This window comes from Castor canadensis, chromosome 6 (genome assembly GCF_047511655.1).
Source record: "Castor canadensis chromosome 6, mCasCan1.hap1v2, whole genome shotgun sequence".
NCBI classification, from domain to species: domain Eukaryota; kingdom Metazoa; phylum Chordata; class Mammalia; order Rodentia; family Castoridae; genus Castor; species Castor canadensis.
The window spans coordinates 133,832,918-133,852,242 of record NC_133391.1 but is presented as its reverse complement, the minus strand read 5'-3'; the positions used below and the strand labels follow the sequence as shown (position 1 = coordinate 133,852,242).

General features: G+C 33.8%; 1 protein-coding gene across 5 annotated transcripts in view; it reads right to left on the bottom strand.

Annotated features, from left to right (window-relative positions):
- The window catches only part of Arl15 (ARF like GTPase 15), a 384,701-nt gene that overhangs the window by 183,202 nt on the left and 182,174 nt on the right, over window positions 1-19,325 (bottom strand). For all 5 annotated transcript variants that reach the window (XR_012449178.1, XM_020171995.2, XM_074077502.1 and 2 more), the window contains one exon: window positions 13,709-13,917. Coding sequence is in view for 4 of the 5 variants with exons in the window: in XM_020171995.2 (XP_020027584.1) it covers window positions 13,709-13,917 (209 nt within the window). In the remaining variant the exon portion in view is untranslated. The remainder of the gene's footprint in view (window positions 1-13,708; window positions 13,918-19,325) is intronic.

The following is a 19,325-nucleotide window of genomic DNA, read 5'->3' as shown; positions in this document are numbered from 1 at the left end:
TCTTGGTTTTATCCATTAGCATTCCAACCGTAGTCTGCAGGGAAGATGCACAAGCAAGTGCACATGAATGTGCATCAGTGTACATGTACAGAAAGTGTGCAAGCTACCTCAGTTATGAGACACGCATTCGCAAACACACCGTCAGAGCATTTCCAAATAGAAATCGGGGGCACCTCATTAAGGGCTGAACACAGGGCATAAAAAAGTGCAACAACCTTGCTCGGTTTGGCTTCTCCTTCACACTTAAGCTCTCTGTAAAACAGGCCAAGCATGACAGGATGCTTAAAAAATTGTAACAGTAAAAAAGAATCTAAGGTCACATAATTATTTCATGAATATATGCAAGACTGAGGAAAGTTGGATACCACCCTGTTTTGTTGCAATTCAAAGGTGAGTTAAAACCAACTTTGGAATTGGTAGCTTTGTGAGATCTAAAAAGCTTTCTAATACCAGGATTTTCAACTTTGAAATTTAACGACAACCCTCCTGTTGGCCTTTCCTGACCTGTTGTGAAGTAAATCAGGCACACTAATGTGGGCTAACAAGTCTTTTTCACACTGTTCGATCACCCTGCCTTGCTTTTCTCCCACTCTCTGTCTGGCCATCCTCTGTCAAAGCACACAAAATGGCCACTGTAACCCTGCATTACTGCTCATTAGATCACAGGTTAGTCAAGTGGAACTGCCCGGGGTTCCCAAAGGAGAGCTATACTTCAAAAATCTGTCCATGTCAAATGAAGAAAAAAAAAACCCTGAGCGTGGGGTCACCCAGATCAATGATCAAAAGAAACTGAGAATGAAGGGGGAAAAATGCACACCCTCGTTTTTGTTAAAAACACACACAGGTCTGATTTATCATAAGGAATATAGAGATACCACGGGCTTCCTCCTCTGATGCCTGGCTTTCATTTTTTAACAAAGTAATTTGTTTTAATCAGGTCCTGTTGGTTGTTAAACTTCAGACCTTTGGAAAGCCTACAACAAATTCTTAAAATTTCCCCCAAAGAAAACATACTCCAGGAAATCCAGTTTTTAGGAGAACTCTTAAATGTTTCCAAAAACACTTGAAAAGCAATAAAAGTAATACAAAGTAATCCACCTTTAATGCTTAAGAAAGATTCTATTTAAATCTGAAAGAACTGGTGCTACATACACTCTGAAATAATCCCAGGAACCTCTTGGGCCTTCAAAGGGGAAAGAACAAGGCTGTCAATCACATCACGAGAACACACAAGTGACAAGCTATGAAAGGCAGATTTCTGGCCTTCTGAGAGACCACAGAATCTGCAGGTAGGCCATACCTTGCCCCATCACCACCTTCATTTCTATGGTTTTCAAAGTATAATATTCTACTCTTGGTTTTGTACTTTAAACAAAAAGATAATGCTAACTGATTTAACAGTACCGCAAACTTGACATATGAAGACTTTAGGCAGAATGACATATTTAAAACATCTTAAAGAAAAAGATTTGGTATCAAATCTCACCAATGCAAAAGCACAAAAGATTTTATTTTTCTTCATAAGAGACAAGTGAATTTTATTTCCTACACATGGAAAAAAAGCCCCAAAAGACAGTGTATGAAAAGAATATTATATAAGTGAATGAAAGTAATAAATTGATTGCTTATAATAATCTGACAAAAATTATAATGGTTGTTATAAGGACCTCATTGCTTTTTTTTGCTTTTTGTTGATTATCTTCTTTGTATTTAGTGTTTGTTTTTTCGGTACCCTCAAAAGTTATAAACATAGTGTACCTATGCTTGTTTCATTTTTGTGAATTTAACAAACATTCACTTGACATTTATTTTACAGTAGGCCCTATTATAAATGCCTTATACACCATTTACCCATTTCATTCTTTTAGCAGCCCTAAGAAGAGGAGCAGAAAGAAACACTGATAGAGGACTCTATGTGCTAAATCCATATTTAATCCTGGTCATGCACTATGAAGTGGGTTCTAGGATTACCCCCATTTTACAGATGAGCAAATAGATTCAAATTTTTACCCAATATCACTCAGCTAGTCAGTAGTAAGAAGGATTTAAATGTGGAAGTTCCGATCTCTGAGTTTTATTGTTTGTCATTTCTAAACCCAAAGTGTCAAGTTAAATACCCACTGAGTTAAAAAAATACCTGTATATCCCATGCCCTAGTAACTTCAGTCTTACAAGCATACTTGGGAAACACTTGCATGTACACTCAAGTAAACACGTTCAAAGACAGTCATCAACAGCTTTGTTTATAATCGGAAAAATCCAGAAACAAACCTCATCAGTCAAGGAATAAATACATAAAATTATGCCAAAGTCATGTTCTGGAACTCAATTTATCAGTGAAAATAAATAAGGTAGATTTTGCATGCACCATACAGCTAATTTAAAAGATATAATTAAAAAAAAACACATTAAAATATATTTTGTAAGACATCCCTTAGGTAAATTTTGACCACACGAATCATTATAGTATATTATTTGAGACGTGTATTTTCTAAAAGCATAAAAATCTATGTCAATAAAGTTATACACAAATTTCAAGACATTACTTCCTTTTGAAGAAGTGAGAATGTGAAAAAGACGGGAAGGCAAAAGAAGGGGCTTTAAATGCATCTTTGTGATTTGCTTCTTTACAGAAAAGATCTGAAGCACAGTAACTGTTAACATTTGCTAAATCTGGATGAATAATGGATAATTCTATACTTATCTGTATGTTTGAAATTTTTCAAAACTAATTAAATAAAGCATGACTACTGGGATGCCTACCTTCATACAATCAGAACCAAATCTTTCTTGTGAATTTATACAATCTGCTTCCTCTAAGTACCCATCTTCATGTGACTCCATAAATGGCTTAAATAACTCAGATTACAGTAACAAGTTCGAGATTACATTATTATAATTAACTTTCTTACACTGATTATAATATTTAACTGCAAGTATTTTAGAAATACTTCATTGAGATAATTAAGTTAATTAATATACAGTCCATATTTCATTATGTTGTTAAGCAAAATTCACTAGCTTGATGTTTCTAAACCTTTGACATGCAAAGTTTGATAATAAAGTCACCTAGATGAAGACTAAAACTTATAAATTAAAGCTGACCAGGGCATATGAATAGAAAGAGAACCACTTTTCACTGTATACATTTTTGTCCTTAAGATTGTGCCATGTGGTTTTATTCATCATTTCAAATATTAATTATAAAGTGAGATTAAATGGATTTTAAAAGATTATGTAACACACCATGGAGAAGCAAATGAAAATGATAGACATACACTCTCTACAGGATGTTAGTCAAATACTCTTAATTGACAGCAACTGGGTCACGTAATCTCAACTATAATTCTTTATCAACTTAGACATACGTGTAAACAAACTGAGTTAGGGAACAGTTGTTACTCTGAAAATAATTCTAGTGAAAGTAAACCCAGGAATTTTAGCCATATATCTTGCTGTAACATTTTAAAAATAAAACATTTAAAAAAAATATAACGTCTTAAAAAATAACATCTTAAAAATAGTACACATTTTCCAGTTCAAATTCAGGATTGGGGCTGGCTCAAATGGTAGAGTAACTACTTAGCAAGTACAAGGCCCTGAGTTCAATCTCAGTACTGCCAAAAAAAAATTATAGATTAATATTTAGTGTCTTACCAAAATGCAATGCTACAGCCTTATAGGGAATTAAGAAAAATTCAACAAAATATACTTTCTGCACCTACATTCATGCTCCAAATAATTAAAGAGGTTTTACAACATTCAGAATCATTGAAGAAAGACTGTATTTCCCTACCAAAAAACTAATGCAGTTTAAAAATCTTCATAATATGAAAACTGAACAAAGAGCTTCTGGAAAGATAAAAGAGAGAGCTATATTACTCAAAAGTTTCTCTTGACAATAACAGGCCATTGCTCAAGCAACATGGTGACCTCATGCTTTGCCCTAAAATCTGTTTTCCCTTTTTCACATAAAGAAATGGCCTTAATTAATATAATAATATAATAATATAAATATATATAATATAATTAATATAAAAGTCATTGAAAAAACCAGAGTTAATTAAGAAAAGCAGGAAGATGTCCAAACATAAGTTTAATTAAAGAAAAACATCAAAGTTAATATAAAAATACGGCAAATGGGTATCCATTTTTATTGGCCAAAGGTAAGAAACAAGTATGTTTACATTTATGAATATCTAGTGTTACATTTAAATTCAAGTATTTAGACAATTTCTGAACAAATCTGCAAATGACACTTTAAATGAAAATATTCTAGAATTGATTAAAATGTCAATCTTTACATATGAGAACAAAGAAAAGTGTTCTTAAGAATTTGTTTTCATAGTCTGAAAAACCAGGGCATTTATAGGACATGAATTTACTTTTGCACGATAATAACAAAATCATCCATAAAGATACTGCTTAGTGCCCACAAGCTGCACCTCTACCTCAAGATCTCTGTTAGTTTCTTCTTCCAGATCCCTCTAGTGATTGTTCAATCTTCTCTTCAATGCAGAATGCTAACGCATATGAGAGAATCTGTCTTTTATAGCACGGTTAATTGTAATTCTTCAACCAGCTGTTCTCTAAGGATTTCCTTGCCTTGGCAATGAAAATCTTATTTTCATTTCCTTACTTCTTTGTTCTTCTTGTCTAAAGTGTACATAAGTTACCCAGATTTCCCACTCTAGCCCCTTTCAAAAAGGACCTGCTTTGGCTTGACAAATTATTAGCCAAAACCATATAATATTTTATAAATTCTACATGTCACAATTATATTATTCCATGCATCCTCCAAATTATTTCACGTTCATACGTAGAACCTTCTTTCTCTAACACTCAGTTTAATTTCTCATTTAAGAAAATGATTTCAGACACTATGGAACTATTTACCATCTTAACACTCTTTATAGGGCATTCTTTTAAAACTTCATAATCTTATTTCAGGTGTGGCATGAACTAAATTTACTATATACACTGTGCTTTACACAACTGAATCCAGACACCTGAACATGTTAAATCATAAGATTAAACAGAATGAAATGAAACCCGACTTAAATCTTCCCCATTGCAACTGAGCAGTAGAAAACTTTTATTTTTTGGGGGGAGGGGGGAAGGAAAGGGAGTATCATCAAAGATGTACACAAATTTAGATTTTAAATTTTCTAGTAAAGAAGGTAATTCTTACTTTACAACTAGATAGCATAGTATCAAACACAGTAAAGACCACAGTGAGCCCTGTCAGGAGAAAACTGTGTGGTACCTTGAAAATGAGATCTCTTTTTTGACCCTTGCAGAAGACCATCTTGTTTGTACTGAAAATCTGCATCATACCTTCATTGGAAACTACTAGGTAATGCTTTTCTAAAAATAATTCAAGGTGCTTATGTAAATGTCTCAATAAAAGAATGTAGCTAAATACAGGATTCTACATAAAGAGATATTAAAGATAGAAAAACAGTGAGAGATTGTGGATTTCCGTAAACAAAAGGGAGAGGAGGTTCTATAGGCAAATGTTTCAGGTGTGGGTTAGTTCATTTCTATCAGTCTTTTTACACTTCTAAACTGTATTTAATCAATCTGTTATTTGTACCCTGCACACATTGAGTTCATTGTTTTCATCAAAAGCAGGTGTAGTTCATAGAGAAGAAGAAAATCAAGTGGCAAAGAGAAAATGCCCTTTGCTGCATAGCAGAGGATTCTATTCGTCTCAAAAGATGAAAGTTGCCATCTTTCTCTTTTTTTATTGCATGTTTTTCTTCTTAGAGGAAGAAAGCCAAAAATATGTGATTTTCATATTTATGCTAACACAGCAGAGCTTTTCAAAGTCACTGCCAGAAGTGAACTGGTTTTCTTACCTGCTTTGTCCATGCTTTAAGTTAAGGATGTCTGCCTCATTATAAACTTTGCTGGCTCCCTAAACTTTCTGTAGTCTGGCTTTGCCATGATTACTGGTCAAAACCTTTAATTACAGTATATAGTTTGTGCAGCTGCCTGGAAATTGGTCTCAGGGTCAGTGGCTCTTCCCGTTCCCCTCTTTCCATTCTTTTGAAGCAATATTGCTGAACTGAAGGCATTGTTCTAGCTTTCTGGAGTGCTCTGTCTGCCGCACATCATGAATGGCTTTGCAATCACTCTCGCAATTGGTTCTTCAACTGCCTTTAGCTTGTCAATTGTAATTCATTGGCTCTAGGCACCTTTTCTCTTTTCATTCTCTTGAGGTCTTTTATTACTTAATTTGCAATAATATTAGGGAATGTCTTCTTCAGACATGTCACTAATGCCTTACTGATTATGAAGCTAGGAGTACGTTTGACTTTCATACATGTGTCTTTTAAACTGTTTCAATGAAAACTTCCTTCATCTCTGTGATTTCTGAGAACAATCTTTGCAGTTATTGTGTAAGGAATTTTACTTAATCCTTAATTCTTCCCTACAAAGAATATTCTAAAGAGTTCTGCTTAAGATATTCTGAAGGGATTAATTTATATAGCTAGTTATAGCTACTTTTATAGCATCCCAAAGAGAGAACTTCTCATTTTTATCACAAGAATTAATTGAACTTTCATATTCTATTCCTACATAACTGTTATAGATGAGCTCTATGCAACCAGAAATGGTTAACTAAGATGTAAAGAACTTTGGATAGAGACCAATGCCAAAGTTTTCAGACTCTTTTAAGAAAACTAAGACATCCTAATAGAGATTATATCAGAAAATGTTCAAACTATTCAAAATACGTTCTGTATTACAGAATCAAAATGAAGTTTATTTTATTTTTTAAGAGAAAGAATAAAACATATCTCTTGATTTACTGAAGAAAAAGTCTTCCATGTATTATGTTTCAAATCCTTAGTTCTGGACAAAATCCAGCAGATTAACCCCTCTCATTAGGCTCAGCCATCCCAGAGCAACCAAAGGTATTTTTAAGCAGACACTATGTAATAATAATAATGATAATAATTATCATAATGATAATAACTAACGCTTATTGTGCTTTTTATCTTCAAAGGACCTTACATTAACTATGTGTCTATCTTCAAATTAATTTAACTTGACAAATGTTTTATTAACTTTGTAAGCTATGGAATGTGTGGCTGAGTTTTCATTTGCAAATAAATAAAAGGAACTAAGGGCCAAAAAAAAAAAAAAAAGTACTGTAAATGTCTGCCTCAAAGTCACTGCCTTTATTGAACAAGGTTAATGAGACATTAATTTTTATAAAATACAAACTTGAAATACAGACATAAAGGATCAAATTCACCTTATAGCCACTCCAGTCTATATTGCTTCAAAAGGACTAGAAAGAAGCCAAATATTGTTTAATAAAACCAATCTCTAAATTTACTATTTATTATTCATTATTATAAAATATATAAATATTTATAGGATGAGAACATATTAAATATAAGTTTTTAAATCCCTTCTGTTTCACTAATGTAACAAATGATTTTTATTAAAGGTTAAATTTGTTTTTAATAAATTAAATTTTCTTAAAGCCATCTCAACTATGTTCCAATAAAAGCTTCATTATATATCACTCTCCACATGACAAATATAAATAGGAAAAGACAGTTTGCAATGCTAGCAAATGAAATAAGCTATATACAGTCAAAATAGACAATTATTTTTAAGTGTATTAAGAGAATATTATTCTGGAAAGATGACCTGCCACTTTCTCTGAGGCATTTTGGGAAGAAAAGAGTACCTAGGTGTACTATTAACTACAGTCCTACAGTAGATAAACACAAATATAAGTACACAAAAATACCTCAAATAAGTATTTATAAACACGGCAGTTAACAGATTAAAGTGTTTTTAAACTCTTAATATGGTCAGAGTAGTAAAGATTCGAAGAAGATAAGGTTCCTGAGCATATTCAAAGATCAAGTTTGGAGTAGAGAAAAAGGAAAATTTATATATTTCTTTAGATGGAAATAGATGAGTTGGATGAGTAAAGAGAAATTTCAGAAGTCTTGATAAAGTTGATGGCATTAGGCCAGTAGGAAAGCATGTGTATAAGACCCAGAGGTAGTCATTCTTTCAAACGACATATATGGAGCAGAGAGACAAAAACAAGCCATAATTCCTGCTCTTCAAGGAGCTTACAATCTGATGGAGTTGACATAAAATTCAACAGACAATTAATTTTGACATTATGATTTGGATAAATCAAGAGTCAGGGGAAATCAGAAAGGAGAACCTAATTGGGCTTTGGGCATTGAGGAAGACTTTCTGATGTGTACATAGGAAACAAGAAAAGAGTAATACTTAAGAGAGGTTCAAACCTTTCCAGCTCTAACATAAAATGAAGGTATGCATACACTGAATAAAGGAAGAAAGTAGAAAGGAATAGGAATTTTATGAGATCTAAAACATTGTGTTTGCAGCATGTACTGTCATATTTTGCAATGTATTTCTTTGTTGCCCCATCTAAATAATTTTCTTCATAAAATGGATCTTTCTTAGGTAACAGATTTGTTAAAGGGAATTGTATTAGTTTTCAATGGACAAGGTACACCCTCATCATATTACTTAGTGGATGTAAGAAATACATATTCACAGAGGGAAAAAAGGTGAGAGAGAGGTAGATAGAGAATCAAGGAATTCAAGTAAACTACTTTTTTCAAGAAATGCATATAAAAAAAAAAAACTGAATGTACAATAGATAAAATATTTTGGTTCTTTTAGTACTCTCAGTTTAAAAGTTGCCCTTTCCTTTTGCCCTCCCACTGGTTGGTGTGAGTATGAAAGAAGTCCATTAGATCTATATGTGAAAGTAGAATAATAAAACCCATTAAGAGTTTAAAAAAAGAGAGAAAGGGAATAAGAAAGAGTAATAGTACATTAAATGCATAATGGAACTACCACAATGAAACTCCTTTGTACAATTAATATACACTAAGAAAAATTAACTATAAAGTTAACTATAACGTTCTTTAAAAATACTTAAACTATTTTTGCAACTAATGAAATGATTGCTAATTCACCTTTTCTTACAGGTTTATAAACATTTCCAAGAGATAACTGAAGTCATTCAGTGGAAAACTGATTTTCAAACCATCTTATTGTTTCCACACAACTTAATTGTAGCAGTGTGGAACACGTCTGTAGGAAACAGACAAAAATAATTTTTATCTCATATCATTTTAGAATAAGTGTATGTCCCATAAGGGAGTTTTCAAACTGCTCACCCCCCATAGGTATGTACACTGCTGTATGTGAAATCAAATCAGAATTCTAAAATTCTGCCAAGAGGCAGGTCAAGATGTTCAGAAAACTCATAAAATTTAAAGTATATGACACTTCCCAATGATTACTTTACAAACACACACACACACACACACACACACACACACACACACACACTTCTCGTCTTACGGAAGGTAATATTAAATCAAGCTAAGTATTTTGTGAGATTTTAACAGCACCTTGAATTTTCTAATAAAGTAATTATCATGGAAAAACAGAAAAGATATTTGTTACTTCATAGAGCTACCAAAAAGAAATGATTGACTGTCATTCAATCATCAATATAAGCATAAAATAAAATACTTAAACTATAGGATTATTTGGTGACAGATATTATATAAAAATATACAATGTGGAAATAATCTATAAATGAGAATTATAATTAAATGTGATTGGTTAAACAGTATAAAAACACTAGCCTAAGATAACAACAGCCTAGAAAGTGAGAATTAAAACTATTCATGACATATGAGTACTCAAAGTATGGTTACAACCAAAACAAAACAGTTTAAAGAACTAAAAAAATATTCTTCTCACATCTATATTTTTCTCAAATGTAACATCAAGATCAATGCATGTCATAACAAACTGAATCACGATTACATCAAAACTGAGAAATAGCCTTGTCACAAATTTTAACCATAATACTGACATTCTAATTTAGCAGCCGGACTTTTTCGTGCAATAATTAATGGCCCATGGAATTAATAGCGTCATTGACTTTATTATTCAGCTTCAAAAATCTGTTTCCCAGTTTTTATGTTTCTCAATTAATATTTACTTTAATAGAAGATATTCAATAATGCAGTAGTTTTGATGTAGTATTTCTGAAAAACTTAAGTACTTTGGGATTAAGGATATTATAAACATCAACTTGAGATTGCTAAAATTAGGACTTTTTTTTTCATGGTAACAAAATATCACTTTATAAGACATGGTAAACCCAATAAAATGAAAACAACATTTTTTAAAAGCCAGGAGTCAAAAGAATCACCATCAGCAATTGTGTAGAGGGAAAATAGGATTACATTTATTATTCTATCAACTTAACTTCTCATAAAATCCTCCTGATCTATTATATAACTTCAGAACTGAAGTATGCTCTCCTATGGGAGTTGTAAAACAAATTAGATACAATTACAATTCAATAAAAATAAAAAGCCATCCTATTTACCCTTAAGAATTCTCATTTTATAGCTCTATCAGTTAAATTAGACCAGATTTTCCCCCTAATGTATCAAGTGGGCCACTTGGCATAATTATAGATTTTTCTAGTATGCTTTCTATAGAGAAAAAGTAGTTTGATATGAATAAATTCTAGAAAGCCGTAATAACTAGACCTTCCCAAAGTGAATACAACAAACATCTGTTGTAAGAACTGCTTGGCTTTCAGACAGTATAGAAAGGGTGTTCTTTTTCCCAGTAATTTGCAACTTAAAATTTAAAAAAAGCTTATTTGTTTAAAAAAAATGCGTGCTTCTATCATCAATTCTGAAAATATAAAATCTCAAAATTCTGGTAACTTAAACACAAGTCATTACCAGTTACTCTAAAGGAGGGAAAATATACTATGTGCAAGACTCCACTTGCTTCTGAAAGGCCAATAAGGTAATTGGGCATGTTGCCTTCTGACTGTGGGTTATGCAGTAATTTTAACCATTTTCTTCCTTTCTTAACTCAGTGCTCCACACAAACACAGCCAACACTCAGTAGGGGAGGAGACTAAATATTTAACTTTCTGATGATTTTTACTGTCTGTTGGAATCCAGTGATAATTCAGCTTTCTCCTCTGGGTCTTACTGGTTTCTGTCCAGTTCTAAAGATAACAATACATTGATATCCTCATTAAACAATGAATCCTTAAGTTTTACTGTGGTGATAGGATAAATAATGGCATGTTTTCTGCAGAAAGTATAGAGTGTAATCATTTTCAACGGGAGATGTAGAAGAATTGCTAAGCCTTCATGACCTACAGTCTTTTCTTAACTGCATTAGAGTTAGTCAGTGCTTTTCAGTAAGCCGAAGGAACCCTCCTTGATTTTTAAAGGATAGAATTTTGGCTAAAATTCACAGGTATTTTGTAGAGTAAAATAGTTGTCTTTTTAACACTAAAAAATACCACAAAGTGTATACCAATTAAGCCGGTGAAATATATATATAATGTTTTATTGGCAATAGAGCTGGGCATGTAATACTTTATATAAAAAAATAACAAAAAAATGACCACATCTAAATATATTTCAAATAACATGTGGCTTTACTCACTTTTCAATTTTCTATGCAAGCCTGCTTGCAACCAGTTTGAGGTTATTGTTTATAAAAATATAAAAATATTGAAGATTCAGCTTCCATGACTGCATTTTTATGCTAACAATAAAGGTTGGATTTAATTGTTAAAACAAGGCATTATATGAACACAGAGAAACTTCTGTGTCATCAAGAAATGAGAATGATAGAAGCTTCCTTTTCTTCGTAGGCTAAACCAAAGTAAAAGTAAATACTTCACTATGCCTACACAAAATCCAAGATCTGTAACAGAATTTATCTATTCCAATAAAATAATCCAAAATATTTTGTTAACATGCACCTGTATGGTATGTGTTCATGTAAGCATAGAAAAAAATGCTTTACTTAAATCAGTCTTCAAAAGGACATTTTACAAATTCCATTCCTTAATTTACAATTGATACATATGAAAAAGAAAAACAAAGTCTCATGTGCTCCAGCATACACAAGTTTAAAATAACTATCAAGCCATACCTGTGACCACTCTACATTTATAACCATCTGTCTTACGAAAAGGTTCATCACAAAAAGGGGGAAAAGATATTTGCTCCTCCCCTCGGAGAGATAGCCAGCTAGCACACACAAAGAATACTCAGAAGCAATTAATTATTAGACGCTTCCTTTATTCAGTGTGACAGTCTGAAATGCCTACAGAGGGCTAGCATGAGTCATATGTTAGGTTTAAATAACACATTAGTCTCAATTATGCGATGTCTGAGGAAAACAGCAAACTTCTTTAAAACAAAAATAAAAATCTCTTGTCAGATCTAACTTGAATCAGGTGATTTGAGGTTATAATGATGCCTGCATCATATCTGTTTCATGTTATATAATGTTTTATATAGTTTATATATATGCACATTTTACTGTTGTCTCTATTCTGCAATATACACATGTATCATATTTTCTGACTGTCAAAATGACTATGCATTTTCAGCAAAGCACCTTATAATAAAAAACTAATAAACACCTATAACAACTTATTATTGCATACTACTGTTTCTACTCTACAGATAGAACAAGCTGATGGTGAGACATTAAAAGATTTACCCAAGGTCTTAAGAACATATAAAGAAGGCACCATAGTTACAATGCTAAAGAGCTGCAGAATAATGACAATCTAAGCAGAGTTTTATGGCTATTTTTACTTTGATTACTATTATTTATTTTTTCCAAAATCTAAAAAGGAAAAAGGCATTAAGTACTTAATGCTGAATGAGGCAAGTGAGGGTAGACATGAGCTCTGTCTGCTGAAAAATAAACCATTGTCTTCTTTACTATTTTTTCTAAAACAAATGAAAATTGTCCATATGTGATTCTTCTTCCACTTAGCACATTAAATTTCCAAGCAAAATTTCCAAATGAATCCCCTCCCAATAATTTGCATTATTCCAGTTTTTATAGGTAAGAAGCAGAGCACAAGCAAAACGTTATGTAGCATGGGTCACACACCAAATGTGAGGGATGTCTGGAGCTAAATCATGTTATGTTCTTGGTTCCTATATACTTTTCCAGAGGAAAGGGCAAGGTCATTTCAATTAATCATCTTAAATCCAATGCCATTTGAGGATGCACACAATTTTCTGAAGGGAAGGGGTAAGTGTATCCTGAAACTTACAGGTATAACAGAATATACTGAGTTTTTATTTCATTGTACTTAGGTTATAACTTACTATAATTTAAGTTTTAACAACTATTCACATATCTTATTACTTTAGCACCATAAATCAGAAGCTTGGCTGAGTGAGACACTAATTGTTTGCTCAAAATAGTCTTGTGCTTTTATAGGAGCAATACAAACTATGAAATGAAATTAGGTGAGGAAAATAGTGGGTCCATATTAAAATGCATTTGGTGGCACAGAACTTGTAAGATGAGATACCAGTTTTCAGCCTGGGTGGTTACAGAATAGAACCCATTGCTCCAAGTCAGCAGCAAGATTTTAGAAGGATAAGAACATGGCATTTCAGGACAAGGTGAGGTATATAAACACATCCTATAGATTGCTAAGGCTTTCTGCCTCCTAAGAGAACCACAGTTTCAAGATGAAAACAGCATCACCAGTCTGTCCCTAACTATATATGCATCTTTCCAGATTCCAATGTGGCAGCAATAGTTCAACAAAGAGGGTAGACGAAGAGCCATCATGGCAATGAGACATACATACCTCTTGTACTGAGCGAGCCGCTGGCTTGTCTTGATGATTGGCCAATATTAAAAAAGGTAAAGTGCATAACTGTGGGTGCTGAAGAGCTGAGTGCAGTTCGTTTCTGGCAGTTTCTAAATCATCCTCTGACGAGGCACTGTCTAACACGAATATTACCCCTTGAGATCCTTGGTAGTAGCGGCTCCAGTATTTCCGGATATTATCAGCCCCTGTCAAAATGTAACAAATTCCTTTTTAAAAATAACTCGCAGAAACTGAAAAATGTTCCCAACAATAATTCCTATCTTTTCAAAATTAAGTGCCATCTGTAGTATGGAGAATAGAAATCTAGAAAACACAGTATGTGATGAATGAGAATAAAAGCATTAGAACCAATAGGCACAGAGAGCCGTGAAGGAGAACACAGATATTAAAAACAAAAACACCACCACCGAAACCCCCCAAAACAACTTTCATATCAAAACACACGAGAAAGAAACACGATAATACTTCTTAGACTTAAAGTCAAAAGAATATTCCCATACTTTGCTTAACAGTTCTAAGTGAACTACACGCTCTACAAACTAAGACCCTAACTCAGAGAACAGTGGGACCTCAATGTTCACTGGTGCTTCTTTCAACCCCATTTACATTAGCTAAATTCATGCCTTGGAAACTTCATCCTCCAATTTTATGTCGTATTTGGAGGTGGGGCCCTTGGGAGGTAATCAGGGTTAGATGGGGGTCATATGGGTGGGGACTCCAGAATTGTAATAAGTTTCTTTTCTTTATAAATTACCCAGTCTTTGGTATTTTGTCCTAGCAACAGAAAACAGACTAAGACAAACTGCTAGCTGAGCTGGACAGTCTTGTTTAATTCCATCTAGAGAGTTATTAGCACAATAACTTTATGTGTCCAAATGCTAAAATTTGTGAACAGCTAAAATCTTGGCCATGGTACATTTGTATAAATCCACTTGGGTTTATTACCCAGGGGAAGGGCAATGAGCACACTTATGGTCTCGATGAAGACGAGGTGTTTATAAAAACACACTGAGATTTCCATCAGCTAGGAAATGTCTTACTACTCTTTGTATTTAGCATGATATAAAACTCAAACTTCAATATGGTAACAAGGAAAATGAGGGAATGAAGAAATGAAATCATACACTAATTAAGATTTATGGATTTTGAGATTAGAAGAAACTTTAGAAACCATCCAGTCCAACTGCATGAGGAAAATGAGGCTGAGAGAGGTGAAGTGACTGATTCTCAGTTATGTGTCTAAGTAAATCACAAAACTGGGATTCACATCTGTGTTAGAAGACAATCTGCCCAGGAAAGGCATACACATATCCCATTACATATTGGTGACTCCTTTTCTTTCTCTGATGTGTGAATAGCACAGTGGCTTGTGTGAGGAGTGTCATTGGTGATATAGTAAAAATTACATATGGAATGTTACCAATTTGCAGCATATGACCAAGTTCTAATCAGTTAAAAGCTATGTTTTAGTCACTTGTTGAACATTTAGCTCCTATGTCTGACATACTGTGCTAGGTGTTAGGAATTCCAAAGAGTGGAGCTTAGAGTTGGTGTTCTCTGGCGGCTAAGAGCCACTTGTGTCTATCTCTTCAATGACAACATATTGTAGCTTCAAATTGGCCAAGAAAATTTTTACTATGGACATTGGCAAATGCTACATATCAGGTCTCTTCCTTCCCCAGGGAGATAATACAACACTGGGCAACTCCGAGAACCTCCTATATTCTGTGAGAAATAGAAAACTTGGAGATTCTAATACAGTTTAATGAAGTTCTGTCACTAAGAAGCTCATTAGATGCCCTGGGAGCAAGACATGGGATGTCTCACCCAAAGTGAGGAAAATCTTAAAAGATTAACATCAAGCTGGGCATGGTGGCTCAGCCTCCCAAGGAGGTGAGGATTAGGAGGACTGTAATCTAAGTTGGTTTGGCATAAAGTAACCCCCTCTCTCTAAAATAGCAATGCAAATAGGATTGGTGGAGTGACTCAAGAGGTAAAGTGCCTTTCTAACAAGTGCAAGGCACTAAGTTTAACCCTCAGTATCATAAGAAAAAAAGTTTAATGTAATAATGCAGACACCATTTATTAAACACATCCTATATCCCAGGATCAGTGCTAAGTATTTCAGAAAGAACAGCTCATATAATTCTTACAACAACCAATTGGCTCAGGTTTTGAAGTTAATTTTAAGATCCTAAAATGTGGGCTACATATGATATTTTACTGGAGATATATATATATATATATATATATATATATATATACATTATACTGTACAGAAATAAATAGGTATATAAGAGCATCAAAGGCATTTGACATTGAGTAACCTTAAATATACAAAGACATGGAATCTGAACAGGGCTGATGCCTATCAGGATGGGTCTAAGCAAGAAAACAAAACAAAAATGAAGAAAGGAGAAATTTAAAACAGAGATCATATAATGCAGGGAATTAGTTGCATAAGTGATGGTAGAAATAAGAAAACAACAGAGGTACTGAGATGAGTAACATCTTAGGACAGGTTCCATAGATGCAGAACTTGAGATGGCATTTCTTGTACACCTGACTGATTATAGATGGAGTGCTGTCAGAAGAAACCAGGAAAGAAAGAAGTAAGCTAGAACGTGGGAAGAATCTTGGTAAAAACATGGCTTCAGAAATCTAGCCTCAACTTTATCCCACGAGGAATTAAAGAACTTGGATTGAACCACAGAAGTTGTCCAGTCCAGAGGAAAGGGAAGGGGGCTGGGTTGTTGGCTATGAGCCACTCCTGGGGAATTGGAGGGTTTGGGTCCTGACCTCACAATCTCTCAGGTATATTTGGTTGAGTCAATTACTGTGAACCAAGAGCAGCCCTCTGGAGAAGGGTACAGGTGTGAGTCACTAGCAGCCAATAACCAAAACAGCTGGGAGATGGATGCACTTGCCCGGTAAAGGAGCTCTGGGTAGGATATCAACAGCATTTGCTACATGCTATATCCAGACACTATCCATATGGTAGAGAACCATACATAAGTAGAAGCAGTGCTACTCAATGATAACTATTAAAAACAATGAAAACACTGTATCTGTACACACGTTTGCTATAAATTTTACTGACATAAAGATGTGCAGCATACAGTTTCACATAATATATATACCTTGATTTACTGTATATTCAACACAGAGTCAATCAATACTTACAGAATGCTTTCACTGATTTTGAATTGATGGACAACCAATGGTTGTAACTGAACAATTAGGGTAGTTCTGACATGACCAGTGGTTGTTTTAAATGTTCTACATATACTAACTTACTTACCCATGACAGTCTGATGAAGTAGGCACTATGATTACTCTAGGTTTACTAATAGGGAAATGAAGACACAAAAAGATTATGTGACTTTACCCAAGATTGCGATTGCATAGCCCAAAATACATTTAGGTCTAATGTGACTGAAATAGAGGGATCACTGAGCATAGGCAATGGGTTAATAAAGAACTCTACTATCACATAAGCTAGGAGGAAAAAAGAAATGAAATCTGCTGGAACAAAAGGTATCTACTGCCTATACATATATTAATGCCCAGAATGGTAATGAGTCCAACTGAATTTCCTAACCAATTAACTTAATGAATACTTATTAAGTAACTTTCATACATGTCACTGAGGTAGGGTCAAAAGAGATATTTAGAAGGGTATTATTCATGTTAGCACAAACTATCAAATCATGTAAAGCAATATTAATTTGCTAATTTGCAAGATTGTAAATCTATCAGAGGGAACAAAGATGGCCACATATTAGCTGGCTTCCAGGCCATCAGGAAAATCTGTTGCATATTTAATGGAACTTATCCAGTGAAAGGCATGGAATACAACAAAAATCCAATTCACATAGCCATCTCTTTCAAGAAGGAAATGTATTTTCATTTGTGCACTCAGGAATATATAAGTCCCTGAATATAGTGAGACAAAAATGATAAGCAATCCAATGACAATATTGGTGGATGAAAAAATCCAAAGAGAAATAACATGTCCCTTATATAACATATGAATAATATACTATTAATAGTGAAAAGATTCTTTAATCTCTTACAACCAGGTCTTCTGCCCAATCTTTAGTATTAATAACTTTCTTCACAAATATTGAGCTTAAAATTCTAAATTCTAGTTCATCCCCTTCCCAAGAGCTGTAGTCAGTGAGCCTAACCCAGAGTAGGTGATAGAAACCAGAAATGAGGTGAGGGTGGTACACCAATGGCCAGTCTAACTTGGTGGACTACAGTTTAGTCACCAGATTAAACTGAGAAATGGCTATGCCATCAACCCAGCTGCCAGGTGACGTGAGGACTAAGACAAATTGAAAAGGTGATGGTGATATCTTGACATTCTTCACCTATAAACCAAGTCCAAAAGGAGTAACACACAGGACATGCCATCTAACACAGTCTAAGGCCATTCTTACTCTAATGACTGAAAAATGCATGCTTTTTCTCACTTAAATTATAATTGTTACAGAAAATGGTGAGACACCATGTTTTAAAAACATGTTTTCCAAAAAGGCAAAGCAGCCAAATGGCATGTAATTTAGTTTGAAAGTCAAGAAAATCTGTTACTCTTTTGATTAACTATTTAGGGTGGCAATGCTATTATTAATACTATTTTTCCATAGAAACATCTATTACAATTCTTGCAAGAAGAGAACAAAATAATATACTAATATTTAATGCTGCTTGCTACATACAAACGTACACTTAAAATGACTGTTTTATTGAACTATTTGTATTACTTCAGATGGGAAAAGTCAGAATACTCAATTAAAAGAAAATATTGCACTATATTTTTATAATTATTTTGTTTAAAATAAAAATAAAGTTATTTTAAAAGGAAAGATTAGAGGGAGAAGACATGCCCTCATTGTGTAAGCTCATCTCTGTGGCACACAAAGGATATTAACAACATCCTCTCATTACTCCCTAATTCATTCATTTAACAGACATTTACTAAATACCTAATACCAACTTAGGCACTGGGTATATGGCAATAAACAAAATTGATAAAATTTTCAGTCTTTTTTATATTGTTCACAGCAGAGCCAGCTACTGTAATGGCACTTTAAAATGCCAGGAGCTCATTTTCTCTCTTGCAGCTAGCTGCATGGACACAGGATTCTGGCCAGTGAGGATGAAACAGAGAGCAGCAAAGGGTTTCTGTAGAAGATTTTGCTCCTCATCAAAAAGAGGCATGCTATTTCTCTCTTATAGCTTTCAAGTTTCTTCAGGTGGTAAGGAGATTCTTTGAGTTGCATTAGCCTTCTGTCAACCTTGAAGAAGACATGTCTATATGTTGGGGTGCCTACACGGGAAGACAAAGGGGTCTGGATTCTTGAGAACACTGCTGAGCTACAGAACCAACCACCTACATTATAAAGACTCCTTTTTATAAGATTAATCAAATTCCTATTAGTCAAGCCTATTTTAGAAGATTATCTTGTTACTTGTGCCTAAGAGATGTTAAGTTCCCTCATGTTGAATTGAAAAGCTCTAAATTTCTTTGGAAGAACATTTTTTTTTTTGAGGGGGTAGCAGCACTGGGGCTTGAACTTAGGGCCTC